This window comes from Cyanistes caeruleus, chromosome 1 (assembly GCF_971803275.1).
Source record: "Cyanistes caeruleus chromosome 1, bCyaCae1.hap1.1, whole genome shotgun sequence".
Classification (NCBI taxonomy): domain Eukaryota; kingdom Metazoa; phylum Chordata; class Aves; order Passeriformes; family Paridae; genus Cyanistes; species Cyanistes caeruleus.
The window spans coordinates 116,558,016-116,573,579 of NC_141701.1; the positions used below are offsets into that span (position 1 = coordinate 116,558,016).

Below are 15,564 nucleotides of genomic sequence, written 5' to 3' on the forward strand. Positions count from 1 at the left end.
ATAAATCTTTTGCTACTCCTGTTTGGTATAAGGAGAGAGTCTAAAAGGATTTATCTTTTTCACCTGAGGAGCAGGATGGGCGGGATCAGGGTGGGAAGACACGTGCTGCACCATGCAGTCCCTGACTTAAGGACAGAAGGTACTGCAGAAACTGCTGTCTGGAAATACAGCTGGGGCCAGGACTCAGCTGGGCTGGCACTCTTCTTGGCCAGTGAGGAAAACTGTAACACTTAGAACTGCTCTCTCTAGGAACTTCTCCCTTGTGGCTGTTCTTGACCTCATCCTGATGGCAAACTACCTGGAAGCACTCTTGTGTTGATTCCCACCCAGGAGAGAGAAACCTGATCTCTCCAGCTTCCCTTTTGATCCAGCTTTCCTATTGTTTTAAGTTTCTGCCGCAAGCAATTGTCTTCCAAGCAAGGGTATTTTAGCTTTCTGAGGATCTCACTGCTTTTCTTTTTCCATGGGTGAGATACATGCTTCTGGCTGCTCCCTTCTCATTTGCTGGGAGGCATCGAACTCTCACAGGTGTGGATTTTAAAGATTTTTTTTTTTTTTTTTTGACTGCTTGGTGATAATGAACATTATTAATTTTCTGACTGTTTCTGTGGTTAACGAAATCTGGAGAAAAGTCAGACAAAAGTTTCTTTTCAATTTCCTTAAGACTCCCCTCACCCTTGGCTTTATCAGGGCATTAAGTGTTCTTCACTGAAACTGAAAGCCACAGAATCCAGCTTAACTGCAAGAGACAAGACATTTTCTCAGAATATTTAAATGTCTAATTCAAATCTTTATGAAAGCTTTTAGTTAGGCTGTGAAAATTCAAAGGGATATCTGAGAATGGATTTGAGCTGTGTATGTTTTGGAATGATGTCACTTGTTGGAATATCTTGTCACCTGAACTGCAGCTACAATGAAGTCCAAATTCCTCTGAGCCTGAGATTCCTCAATGTGTGGTAGATCTTCCCCTGATCCAAAATGAATTCTGGAAAGAAGAAAACATGTGACAAAAAGCCATGAAATTAAATTGCTCCATCTGGGAAATTATAATATTTTTTAAAATATATATGCGACATGATGAGTAAACATATAAGTAATTACAAAAGTGAAACTTTGGCCCGGTGGCTCTTTTACTGGAGGTCTTTTCCCCCAAAGCAAATGTTAAATCTCTTTAAGCAATGTAATAATAAACATTTGCTGTTCACTGTAAATTGATAGTAGTAAAAAAGATTTTTGAAATTGCCAGGCTCTTTCTATTAAAGACTCTTTTCTAACTAAACTGCAGATATAGCTGCCATACAAAATTGATTGCATGTTTAAGAATAAATAAGTGTGGGCTGTTAAGGGTCGTGGTTGAATTTAGGGTTGTATTTACTTTCAAGGGACACATTGATATTGCAGTGAAATCAGTACTTCTTTCTGCTTAAATAAAAGATAAAGGGCTATATATTATCAGTCACCCTCTGTGAAACCCACTGACCCATTTTATATGATTGTACTATAAAAAGTAATGTACCAGACTAAGACTGGCTTATTTAATAATTAGCAGGTGTTTTTTCTTTCTTTTTAGAAAAAAAACCAACAACCTTAAAACCTTAACAACCTTTCTTTTTAGGTTTTTAAATTATTGTTAAGTCCTCTTTATTTCAGATGTTCTCTCAGGGTTACAATGCTAATTGAATCAAGTGTGTGTGAAAGAGGAAGAATCTGGAGTAGAGGAAGGCAGGGTAAAGCTTCACCCCTTATTTTTTGCATCTATTACTTTTTTGTCTTTTTGCATATGAATGTAGTTGCATTTTATGTAAGATTTTTGAAGGTATATACATTGTGGTTTTGATGAGGGCTTGTGCCTATCTATCATTGCTAGGTAATTGAAGGCAATGCCGTAAAAAAGATACATTTGAACAGGGGTAAGAAAAGGTGAAGGAAGCTGAGAGCAGAGAAGCCAAGCTAGGGAGAAGCCCTTCATTTAGATTATTGAATTTCCTCTGTACTCAACTAAAAAGTAATGATACTTGTGTTTTCAGTCAGGTTTAGAGTTACAGGTTAGGTTTTTTTGCCCATGAGCTGGTTGTGTCTGCAGTGCTCATACACAGGGGACACGCAGACCAGTTTTGATACAGCCTCAGACCTTAATCTAGCTAGTTTTTATGCAAGCACTGGCTTTTGGTCACTCACCATGGCTCTGTGTAGAAACAGAGGTATGCTACGACAGACAAGGCTGTGGGAGCACCGCAGCTGCTCCCCACATCATTTTGCTTCTGTACTCGGGTGCTTGTCACTGAATTTTAGAGGTTGCTTTAGCAAGTTTCCCCTCCCTATTTATTTGTTTGGATGTCTACAAGAATAGAAATATGTATTTAACTTTGAAACGCTGCAGCTGAGGAGCAGAAAAGGCAGAGGGATGAAGAGACATTAGGAATCATTTCCCCCTAAAATATCACTGAAAATTTGTATATCACTGCTATGTATTTGGTCATTTGTTTTTCACCACACAGACGAAAGGTGGAGGTACTATGCAGACAGATGGTGTAGCTGAATAATAGGTTGGATAAGAAAGTTAAGGAATGGCATCATCTGTCTCAGTATTCTTCAAAGGAAGTTTTTTTCTGCCAGTGAAGTTTACCTTTCTGAAAAGCCCTGTGAGGTTGTGGGGTTTTCAGTTTCAAATCTCATCTATGATGATGGTAGATACAGATTTACTTAAAATCCACATCTGGCTTCCCTTTTCAACGTTCTAGTAATGAAAGCCAGTAAAATAGATGAACCAGGAAAATCTGGAGATAAAGGACAGATTCCGGTTTCAAACTTTCCCTGATTTAGGACAATGCTCAAAGGCAAAGCCTGAAACTTAAGGCTGATTAGTGAAAATAAAATACCAATGCAACCATTGTTCTGGGGACATTTATTATCACTTTAGGTGACATATCAAGAAGATAATTCATATTCTGATATTTCTACTCATCTTCTGGAACCAGCCAAAAATGAGCTTTTGCTTCCTAAGTTCAAGGTGCACAATTTTCTTAGAAAAATAAGGACATCCCAAAGTATTGAATATTCACTGCAGTTTTTAAAATTAATCAAAACTGTATTGCCTCACAAAAGGAAGTCAGTTCTTACAATTTCCTGAAAAATAAGCGAAAATATACTCTTATAAATGTTTTGGTCAGTATCAAAAATTGCTAAACCTGGTAGATTATTTGTTTTCCCAGATTTTTATAAAAATACCCAGTGGCCTTTCTTTTAATAGACTTCAGTTCTTCTGTGAAGCACATAGGTCTATTCAGCTTTGCATAGGAGCTAGCCAGGATACTTTATGTATTTTAGGAAAGATAAACCTGCAGTCAGAACAAATTTTCCTGCAGCAGGAAATTCCAGAATAACATCTAAGGGTGAAAAGGACTTCTCTTGTCATTTAGGCTTGTTCCCACATCTGAAGCCACAGGTATTTCACACAGAAAGAAGTCAGATTTAAGGTATTTCACATGAAAATTAATTTTTAATTAAATGCTCTGTTCTTACCCTGCAGTGGCTGTTCCCTGTTTTCCCTGTTCTATTTTTTAGATAGTGTAAATGTAACACAAGCAATGTTTCCCAGAGAAATTAAAGCAGTGTCCATTGTTACTTATTGGTCATATTTGTTTGTGCTGAAGTGACATTTGCTTATTTTTGCTTCTCAGTGACATATGCATGAGCTTACTGATTCAGAACTCCCTGAATTTTTGATCCTGTTGAACACCGTGAGAAATCTCAGATGAAGGGTTTAATGCATTTTCCAATCAATGTGTAGGGGAAATTTGGCCTTATCAATTTAAATGCTGGAGATCCTTTCATTGCATTATGGAAGAATCTTCTCTAAGCAGAGATTATTCTTAAGAACTTCATAACATTTAAAGGTTAATATGTTAGGTAAAGAACAATATCTTAAGACAAACATTTTTATTACAGGACATGAAGGGATAGTTCTGATTAAATTACACGATTATTTGAATGGGAAAGAAGACAAAGTGCATCATTTCTTGCCCTCAACTTTAATGCCTTTAATCAAATAATGACCTTCTGGAAATAGTTAATTTTAAGCATTTGGAAAGATCAATACCACTTTGCCACCAAAAAATGGCCCAGATGATGAAATTTGATGTATTTAAAGTACCATTTCACCCTTTTAACCTAGTAAATAATTTAAAATGCTTTCAGTACTCCTTTGCTACCATTATGTATCTCTCTCAAAGTATTATGACTTTTCCAAAAGCAACCTTTCTGTGCAGTGTGCAGCTTACAGATTTAATACTAAAGACTAATACTATATGCATATATGGCAGTGGTTGTGTTGGCCCTTTTTTTCCCTTGTATATGTGGTATGTGTTGTGTAAAGAAATAGAAGTATCTGAGTGCAGCCATTTGGAACAATAATGAGATTGTAAAGCAGGTTGGATGGCTTTTGAAGGGAAAAAGTCAATATTTAAAGTTTAGTCCGTGAGTTCTTTTCCTTTGTTTTGTCTATAAGCTTTCCTGTTAAAGGTGAAGGATTTGGATTGCTCAGACAATTAAGAGCCCATTTTACCAAGTGTAATTTCATATCTGCGTTCTGTAAACTGGAGTGCCTTCAGCATTGTAAATAAAAAAAAATTGCCCTCTATTAGCATGTTTGTGGGCAGATTAAAAACAGTCTTCATTAGCATAAGTAACACTTACAGATTCTTTTAAAAGTAGAAAATTATTTGTTGAATGATAAATTGCGAGCTTTCTAGTTAGTTGCTGAAAATGTGCTCATTCAAAATGCCTACTTTAGTTTAGTCTACAATACTCAATTTTTTTTAGTTAGAAGTACTGTTTAATGGATTATGTACTTAGTCTTTGTTCATGGTAGATGCTGAAATGCAATTCACACTTTCTGCTAAAATGTTTGTATCAAATACCTCCCTATTTAGATTGATTTTTTTTTTTAACACCATGGATTTTTATTATAGTATATGCCCCAGAGAATGATACAAAATAATCTTAAATATACTATAACCAAAAAAACCTGAGCATGTCTTAGCTTTGATACTCTAAAATGTTTTCCCTTCTTAGATTTAAGTTTCAGCCTTTCTAAAAAATGCTGAAGTAGTTGTTATTCTGCAAGAAATATTCATCATTTGGCAAATTATTATCACTGTAACAAATTGACCAAACAAGTTCAATTGCTTCACCTTGTAGCCTTCCTTTCTCAGACTAGATGTGTTTCTTGCTGATTTGGAAAGCTTTGGGCAGAGAACATTTTTCATTATTGTAATGTTATTCTCTTTGATGTAATTAGGGTAGGTTTTCAAACATTAGGTGTAGATTTTATTTTTTTTTTCCCTTTCAATAATAAAAAATGGAAGAGTATTTTATTAGAAACTCTATGTGAAAGAGCACAAAATTTTATTTAAGCACAGCAGAGGTCTAACTGAAAAGAATATAATTTGGATATATAGATAAAATGCATAGATGTTTTCTTTAAAATAAGCATGATCATGGGTATTGCAGAGCCTAAGTTTTGGCAGTTATCCTCTTTGCGCTTTTCCTGCAATAGTTTGGCAGTTCGGCTTTCACAGGTTTTTTTCCTCTAATGTCTTGTGTTTCTTTACTAAATCCCTATCAGAAAACCAGACAGAAGACTCTTATTTATTTTAAATATCTTAGGTTTAGCATCTTTTTTTTTTCACCATTTTCTTGCTTACTGTAGCAAGACCTTTGCAGATGGTACTTGGTTACTTGAAAGTGCATAACAGTATTTTCTTTGTAGCAGATGGATTTAAGACTTTTAGTTCCCAATAAATGTAGGTTTACAATACATAACTTTACAGGATTTGTGTTGTATATAACAGGTTTGAACATATTATCTCAGAATTCATCTGCATGGCATTTTCAGCTTATCCAGGGCCCATGCCAGTATTTTAAGTAATAGGGAGAGCATAGTGATTGATAGCAGCTAAAGGCGTGATTTTGAATAGAAACAAAGGTTTTAGAACAGAAGGTGTCAAATTAAACTTTGTCAGTTTGAAAAGTAGTAACATCCTGAAAGTTCTCCAAACATATTTACATGTGGCTAATGTTTATATTTTGCTTTGTACTCTCTTTATATTCAGTGTAATGTTGCCTGGCAAATTTACTCTGTTTTAAAATCAAGGTTGTTCCCAATGTCATTGCAGAGTTTTTGGGGGGTTTGCCTTTCTGCATAAATGTATCAACTTCATTATTTTAATGCTGATTTTTTTTTGGTTTTTTTAACAATGTACTCTATATGCTGTATAAACCGGTTGTGATCTAATCTGACTTATAAATATTTCCTTATTATTTTGTGATCATTTCCACTTCCTGTAAAAATATAAAGACAAGAAAAAAAGGAAACTAGGCAGAAATTGCTCTAGACTTAAAAAAGCATGAAAGGAGAAAAACCGGCCCTGTTAATAATAGCCCTGTTAATTTAGCCTTGTAAATTCAATTGCATTATCTGCAGCACTTCATACTTTTTTTAGATCAAATGGAAACAAAACTTATAAATTTTACAGAACTTAAAATTAACCATTAGAAAAGTCTGGAAGATTACTTTTCCTAAATTTCGTAAAAACCTTTCACACTTTCTCATGTAGTATGAAATTTTATGAATGTGCTTTATTTCCTGTACAGAATTCTGAACCGGAAACTAAATGAAATACTTTTATTTTTGTTTGTTTGTCTTGAACCAAAAGAAAGCATATTGGTATAAAGTTCTTTGTCTCAACAAAGTAATCCCCTACAGCCTCTCTTGCTGTCCATCCACTGTCTCTTCTGAGAACATTGGTGAGATCAACTTTCATAAATATGTACAGAAATAAACCATGAAGATGAAAAAAATTGTTTCTATCCTTGTAAAATAATTCAATTGTTTGTTCCTATGTTTTCCATCAAATATTTCATCAGACTGTGTCTACTTCTTTAAAAATATGCCAAGTGGAATAGAGACATTTTGGTAGAAAAGTAATCTTTTCTGTGTTACCCTGTCAGAAGTATGTCTTCATTATCTCAAAATCCCTGAAAGGCTAGCAGAGACATGTTTCAGGTTGCAATTCATCAAATAATTTTAGATATGGAATTAGAAGTAGTATTTCAGTACAAAAATTGAAAGAAAAATATTGGAAATACAATGTTAGCTATCAGTAGTGGATAAAAATAAGGTCTGACCTAGTAAATACAGAAACAGAAAAGAAGACAGTAAGGGCAGAAGGTATTTCTTAGTTAACAAAAACTGTTGTGATGTATGTTTAATCAACAGAAAGTATTATTGCCTAGGACTTCTTTTTTTTTTCTGGATATTTTTTTAATTATGAAGAGTTTCTACTGGATTTTTAAGGAAAAACAAACCCTGTGGTTCCTGTAGTCAGCAGACAAAACATGTGCAGCTTCTAAATGCACGGTGTAACTTCTTTTCCAGCCTGTGTGTATGCCTTGGAGAAGTGTCATGGGTGGAGACAGGTTGTCTTGTCTTTTTTTTGCTTTCACCAAACTGTCATGATGGGCAGCTCTGTTCTTTGTTTCACCACAATTAGAAAGAGAGCCAACAGTTTCAGTGTGAAGCAGTGTAGATTCTAGACAACCAAACAGCAATTTTTACACTTTGACATGGGATGGTTTGTGGCTTTAGGGTATTTTCATTAAGAATTTTGTAACTGCTTTTCAGTTAAAATATCTAGATTGGTGTCTCTTCATCTTCTCTCCTCCATCTCCAACAAGCTACTTCTGCTTTCTGAGTGCACCACTTTAAGCTTACTGCAATAAACAAATAGTGCTGTTAAATGTAATCCAGCGTTCAGTTTCCCCACAGATGCAAGGTGAGCAGAGAGCCATGAGCAACATGCTGTTTTTGTTAGGGGCAGGGAGACCCCACTCTGCTAATACATTCCAGTGAGATTCCAGAGACCCTTGCTACTGTTTTGAAAACATGCCATACAATTCCAGCCAGGACAGGCTGAGTGTTGTGTGCTCTGTGTGAAGGCATTTGGCTGCATTTCCAAGTCATCTTGCTAAACCCTGGGGCAATACCAGCATCCCCCCTTAGTGCATGGTCAAGGAATGGAGTGTGCTCCATCCCTAGGGTATGGGGAGTCATTCTGCTGCCTCTGCTCTCCCCTGTCTCTGCTCCCTCCCTAGCACACCTCATGAGCACCAGGTAGATTTTGGCCCCATTTAAATTTTTGCTTTTTCAGCTCTGCTACCACCATCTCTATAACATTTGTCATTTTGATAGTTTCTTGGGGGCATTTTCTTCTGTGTCATTTGTTCAGTTTTTCACTTATATCCAAGCAAATATACTTCAAATTTTTATACGCACCTCACTAAATATTTTCATATACAATATGAAGGCATTATTTGTTTACTTTTACTCTTCCTGTTATGGCAATGTTTTTACACTGCATTTATTAATTCTTAGCTGAAGATATGAGTATCTTCAGGAAAATACATACCTATATCATATCTACATGTCTATTGTATCTGTTAGTAAACCAGTCTGGATAAACCATTAATCCACTACCGGTACATATAAAAAGGATCTAAAAGCTTCTGTACATTTATATTATTTGTTGATTCAATAAAATGTCACATTATCTTTACAGCATTAAGAGATAAAACTACATGAACCTATTTTTGAAAACAGATCCTTGAAGCTAAAATAAAGGAAATATGCATGTTTTATACATGTAATATTTTGTTCCTAAATTTTAATATATTAGAAAATTTCTGCTGATGCACAGTGTCCCAGCTAGAGGGTTTACATTCCTCATTTAGAACTACCAGTGCACAGTTAAGAAAAAATCCTCAATTCAATTTTAAGAAGATGTAAGGAAACATTCCATTTTTGTGATGAACTCATGTCTCTTTTTGAAACAAATTAGCAACTGTTTCTGTTTTTGCAGAAGATTCTGTAGCCAACTTCTTATTAAGTGTCCCAAAGACTAAGGCACCTTGCTGTCCTTGATGTAAAAATGTATAAAGGGTGTATCAGAAACTAGAGCACATCTTCCTACCCCCCAACCTGTAATAATCCTGTAGATAAAACTGAGGGACTGGGGGTTTTTGCATCTGTAAGGACAATCTGGAAACAGTTATGTATCACTTGAAAGAAGTTCACCTGCAGAGAAACCTCTTCTTGTAGCAACCTCTTTCTTGTAGAAATGAGAAGTCATTGCTTAATTGTTTCTAGTCTTAGGATTCCTGTCTTTTGGAAGGATATTAGGGAGCTCCTCTGCTGCTCTGAATTACTTTAGGCAGCTCTACAGTCAAGCAAACAAACAGCTGCACTGTGGTGTGAGACCAAGGGGAAGGTGCTTTCTAAAATGCCTGTGGTTGGTAAGGGTCTGTAAAATGGCTGGGCAGCCTCTCAGTGTATTGGTGTTTCCTTTAAGCCCAGCTTGTGCACTGAATGCCCTTTGGATCAGGTGAGAGCATGAGAGAATGCAGCACCTCTAAAGTATACGTGTCCCCTTCATTTTTCCCCTTACAGTGTGATAAAAAAAAAACACTAATGTTTTGCTGGTTTTATCTTCAAGGGGTGGCTCTGTGAGCTGTTACGTTGGAAAGAAGATCCATCACCAGAGAACAGGACCCTCTGGGAGAATCTCTCCATGATCCGAAGGTTCCTCAGTCTTCCTCAGCCTGAACGCGATGCCATTTATGAACAAGAAAGCAATGCAGTTCATCACCATGGTGACAGGCCTTCCCACATTATCCATGTGCCAGCAGAACAGATTCAGGTTAGTTTACCTTGGCCAATCCCGCAGAGCGCTAAGTAAATAAAGCTTTAAACGGAGCAAAGGAAATTAGTGTTTCTTCCCTCCCGGCCAGGCTAAATGCAGGTCTCCCGGTGCAAGATAAGAGTGCTCTGCCGTCCACCACCACAGTTCAAAGGAGGCCGTGTGACCACCCACAGTTCTTGTTTCAGTTCGCTGGTTGTTTGCAAACGTGTGTGGTGGTAGCGCAGGGCAGCTGTGTGCGGGGCAGGGCGAGCTCCGTGCTGGCTGTGCCTGGCTGGACAGGCACCAGGGCCAAAAGGCAGGAGCGTGTGGCACCGGTGTCACAGGTCTTCCCAACAGAGCAGGAGGACCTTGTTGTGCTGCTGTTCCAAAACTAAGCAAGAGCCCTCAGCAGTGGCAGCTCATCCTGGGTAGGAGTGAAGGGAAGGGGACTCCTCATCCCACTTTAACCCCAGTTGAGACTGGGGTGAGTCAATATTTGTTTGTTTTTCCTTCAGAGCCCCTCTCCCACCACCCTTGGGAAAGGAGAGCATAGAGGCGCTTTCCTACCAGGCCTGCTGACCGCTGGACCTTGGCTGGGTGCTGCTCCGCAGGTGAGCCGGCACAAGGGCACCATGTCAGGAAGAGAAAGGAGGGGATGCAGGACCCACACCATGAGGCTTGGAAAAGCTGCCCTCTACTTCAGGGCAGCCCCAGCGGGGCCTCCTCCAGGAGCTGCACGCACCCTTTTTGCTGGCACAGGCGCTGCCAGCCGGGAGTGGAGCTGGCTGCTGTGCTAAGCTGTGCAGCCCAGGTTGTCAGTGGGGACTGCTGTCTCTTCTGAGCTGGGACTCTTTAATCGCTTCTCACAAAAGGCCTGAGGTCAGCCTTGTAACTGCTCCTTCTTAAAGGGCAGATATTACCCCATGCTTTCCCAACCTCAGCTGAGACCCTGTGTATCACTTATATTACCTATACAGAAAAATATTTACAAAGCTAGGAAGGATAGAGTTATCTCGCAGCCAGAAACAACACGAGTGTATATTAAAGATAAAGCAAACTGAATAAGACAATCCCTTAGGATATCAAGTACTAAAATAATTGTGAAAGCCTGGAAACTTGCTGTTTGATTTAGCACAAAGAGAGAGAAAGATCTATATTAAGTAATAAAACAGCACTTGTTTGAAAATGTACATTGTTTTTAATAAAATCGCTTCTTAAGGGGATAAAAGGAGAAGCTTATGCACACTATAAACATTCAACCACTATGCTACTTACTTAGATTTTCTTGCCTTGTTGATAAAAGTTGTGTGTTTGATCTCATAAATATTATTCACATAAGCAGTTGCATTGTAATATCTTAATATGACTTGTAAGAGTAAGGATTGGGAGATTGGGCCTGAGTTTTGTCTCTGCTCTTCTACATGGTAATCATTGTAGATACATAAATATGTCGCTCAGACACAAGTTTTCAAACTGTATATAAAAAGCCTCCAGTCTTGTAAGAATTTAATGTGCTGGGAGTAGTCTTGAATCTTTTCAGGATTGAAGCCTTGAATGGGACTGCTCACAGGCTATAAACCATGAAAGGACCCCAGAAGGAATGAGGAAGGAGACCTAATTCCAGGGCATTTGTGTCAGATCTTAAAATATGAAGATCACTTAGAGCAGTGGCTTCTAAACCGGTTGTGGAGATCTCCACAACCGCAAGAGTCCCTATGAAGCAGACAGAATTCTAATCCCTCCAATATTTATACCATTTGTACAGCATTTTGTGCTTCTTAGGGTCTCAAAGAGCTGCTACTAGAAGCCTGGTAACCACTACCAAAACACAAAAAAATTGTTGAGGGGAGACTCTCAAAGGGAAATAAAATGCAGTGATAGTAACTGCTTGTTTTGCTGTGGTTGTTTTTTAATAACTGGTGGTTTGTACCATATGACAAGAAATTTGCTGATCCAAAATATCTTACTAACCAGTGCTTCCTGTGCTGTGCAGCAAAAGAATTGTCAACACAAACAGTAGCTGATAAATTTACTTTTGATTTTAAACATGATCTTATAGTGTACTGTACTCTGGTGGTAGATGAGAAAAACATTTCTGTCCCTAGGGCTCAGTGCCTCACCTTTTAAGAATGTTTCTGAATCCATGCTTGCAAAACTTCATTTTAAGCTCTTGTTAATTATTTACATCATGATTTGCTTTATCTTATTCTTCTGATGTGCATACTGGCTCATTTTTATTGCCTGAGTTTTTGAAATGCAGCATGTTCCCTTCTAATAATAATAGTGCAACTTATTTAGAGCTTTGCATCTTAGTGCCTTATAAATATTAACTAAATAATCTCCAGCACAAACACAGAGGCAGGTAAATAGGTCTGTTCCCTTTTTATTTCTTGGGTTACAGGCAGCGCAGAAACCATAGGTAAGAGAGGTCAGATCCAGAAGGGGAAATACAGATTTCCTACCTCCAGAGCTCTTTGTCCTTGCCGAGGCTGGGTTTGACAGCGTCACGTTAGGCGCTTCCAGCCAGCACATTGTCGTAATGTTTGCAAGTTTGACGAGACTTCAGTGCATGCTGAGGTCAGATCAGCAGTGAGATATTTCTGTACTGAAAGAGATAAAATGCTCTCCTTCCCTCTGACTCCCCACTCCCTTCATCTAGCTATTGCTAGAGATTTGCAGCCCTTGTTTTTCGGGCAGCAGCTGCCGTTGCTGGCAGAGCTCCGGCACGTTTGCCCTCATCTGGCACTTTTCTCACTTTGCCCTTGCTACAGTTCTGGCTAATCTGGTCAAGTTAATCCTATACTATGTCACCTATTTAGCATTTTGTCTTGTCTGCACTTGACTCACTGAACATGTTCATTAAAATTTGTCAGGTAAACTGCACCGATGTTGTATCATCGCTGCCTTTGGTCCAGCAAACCTACGGTGTTCTTTTTGTTCTTTCTTTTTTTCCTTCCTTTTTTGTTCTTTTAACTTACTAAGCCTTTGTTTGTAGCTCCGCAATTTCTTCCCCCTGCTCCCTCCCCAGGATTTTCTCAGTAACAAAATATGAGCAAGAATACATGTACAAAAAAAATGCTGTTCTTTGTCTTGCAGCAGCAACAGCAGCAACAGCAACAACAACAGCAGCAACAGCAACAACAACCAGGTCCCAGACTACCCCCAAGGCAACCGACAGTAGCATCACCAGCTGAATCTGAGGATGAAAATCGTCAGAAACCCCGACCACGAACAAAGATTTCTGTTGAGGCCCTAGGGATCCTACAGAGTTTCATACAAGATGTAGGCCTGTATCCAGATGAAGAAGCAATCCAGACTCTCTCCGCTCAGCTTGACCTGCCCAAGTACACCATTATCAAGTTCTTTCAGAACCAGCGATATTATCTCAAGCACCATGGGAAACTGAAGGACAATTCTGGTTTGGAGGTGGATGTTGCAGAATACAAGGAAGAAGAGCTCCTCAAGGATTTAGAAGACAGCATCCAAGACAAAAATGCAAATACGCTTTTTTCAGTTAAACTAGAAGAAGAGTTATCAGTAGAAGGGAACACAGAGATTAATGCTGAATTGAAAGACTGATCTAAAAGTATTATTTTCTTTCAACAGTGCCGCTGGTATTTACTAATGAAATGAAAATTCCATCTTGCGTTCTGTCAAAAACCCTTATTATTCATTGTTTGGCCAATGAATCTTCCAAAACTTGCACAAAAGTTGAAAAAAAGGATAATGCAGACTGCACTAGATGTTTTACTCTGTTTTACAAACTGCTTCGCAGCAACAGATGAAGCGTTGAGGATTGTTTGATATTAATTTGTGTTCACTGGATACACTGTGAGTGTACCCAATAAGCATGATACCAGTGATTTTGATTCTGGAGCCTTCAGACAAGCATTACAACTTTTGTGATTTACTGTTTTTTCGTTTCTGTTTTGTTCTTGTTTTTTAATTATTACTGTAGCACTCCACACTTGATCTTTGAAAAATCACATTTATTTAAAAAAATAAAATAAAAAGAGTTTGTTACTCTTGTTCTATTGTATGTTACAAAAGAACTATAGACTGTGGAATGCAGTTTAAAGATAACATATGCCAACAAATGCCTTGTATTATATGGCACTGCCGTAATTCAGATTTGTTTTCTTTTGGAAATAAAGGTCACTGTATTTTTTTTTTTTTCCATTCTCATTGTTACATGGTTTTAGAGAAAATGAAAAAGAAAATGTGAAACACAATTTAGTCCTCATTATTTATTTGTAGATCCTGCAGCATCATGTTGTAATTAATTTTTTTGGAAGTTTCCGTTAAATGTAATATTGCTTCTCTTGTTACCATACTGATTTTTTTTTTCTATTTATAAATGTATTTTGATGGGCAGTAAAACAAAGTGTCTTAAAAGTTTTAAATAGAGAAAATGTGCTTTACACAGTTGCCTATAAAAAGTGCTCTATGTTATCCAAGCAATTCATACTATAAGCTTCACTCTTATTGTTGTATGCAATTTTTACTATCATGCAAATAAGCTTAGGTAAATAAAACTAATAGATCACCTTAGAAACTTATGCAATTAATGTGAAAATAATTGATGTTTGCAATGTGTCTTCCTTTGGTTTACAATCAATTTTAAAGCTACAGCTGTATAAATTTTCTGTATAAAGGTGTATTTCTTTTTTATGAGTTTATTGCTATGAAAACACCAGTTATTTTGTTACAGCTGGCTGTTTTTATAAGTGTATCACAATTTTCTTTATGCAGAAATGTTCTGACTAGGAGTGGTTATTGACTGTAACTACACAATTAAAATTGTTTGTATGGTATGATATGGCAGGGTTCGTCTGTGTATGTGTACATCTGTGAGGAATAACTTGTTCTTAGTGCGCATCATACCTTCTTGCCACCACTTTGTTCTCCTTTAAAATCACAGGCAGATTTTTTTAATGACCTTCTTAAAATTTGAATTTAGATAACATACTTCAAAAAGAAACACAGTTTGGTTATGAAAATCATAACCTGTCTTTTCTTGGTTTAAAAACTTGCCTGCCCAACAGAGATAGCAGGATATTATTGAGTCAGAAGGCTATCAGGCATAAACATATTTACAGTTCCTGGCAGTAATGCACTTATAATGGATACAGCTGGTTTTATTTTACACTAGAATTATGCTAACACTGTTCCTTGCACTAATGTATAAACATTAAAAAAAACATTAATAGTCATAAAATAAATAGGAAAGATGGGCTTTGCCCATAGCAGTCTCCTTCTAAGCAAGATTATTTTTAATGATCACTAATAAGGTTCTTGATAAAGCCATAACAATTGGTGACCTCTGAATTTATGCAAGGCTCATGTCTAGGTTAAAGAGCAGTCTGAAGCTAAAAGTTATGGAGTACACACTGTTGTTCTCCTAGGAGAGAAATAGCTCACACACGGTGTGACTTGGGATGGGGATTCAGCTCAGTTCTTCCCAAAATGACTAAAAGTTTGCAACACTCAACATGAATTTCAAAGGCACAAATGACTCTTGGTTTAGTTCCATTATGTTCACAAGGAAATTTGAAACTGCTGCAGGTTGTCCTTTGTCTCAATGTACTTGTGGGTCCATTGAGCAGCTCTCAGCTGCAGCACCTCTTGGTTTCTCCCAGGACTGTGTTGGAGCTGCACCATGGTTTGGGTTTGGGATCCAGTCCAGCTTGACTACTCTAGTCTAGCTAGTACCACTCTAGGAGGGAAATAAGCCTTAGGAGGGACACATATATGTAATTTGGCATTGCATTCCAATAAAAAGGCAGTAAAACTATGCTCTCACTTAAGGGACTTGTAGTAGCTATAA

The 15,564-nt window shown here is 37.5% G+C and overlaps 1 protein-coding gene across 8 annotated transcripts in view; it reads left to right on the top strand.

Annotated features, from left to right (window-relative positions):
- Window positions 1-14,556, top strand: part of SATB1 (SATB homeobox 1) — a 92,376-nt gene extending 77,820 nt beyond the window's left edge. For 4 of the 8 annotated variants that reach the window (XM_086852042.1, XM_023919218.2, XM_023919217.2 and 1 more), the window contains 3 exons: window positions 9,552-9,755; window positions 10,253-10,348; window positions 12,834-14,556. In XM_086852042.1, the coding sequence (XP_086708168.1) occupies window positions 9,552-9,755; window positions 10,253-10,348; window positions 12,834-13,316 (783 nt within the window). In that variant the 3' untranslated portion in view covers window positions 13,317-14,556. The remainder of the gene's footprint in view (window positions 1-9,551; window positions 9,756-10,252; window positions 10,349-12,833) is intronic. The other 4 variants (XM_086852063.1, XM_086852051.1, XM_023919220.2 and 1 more) reach the window with 1 other exon arrangement.
- The last annotated feature ends 1,008 nt before the right edge of the window (window positions 14,557-15,564 follow it).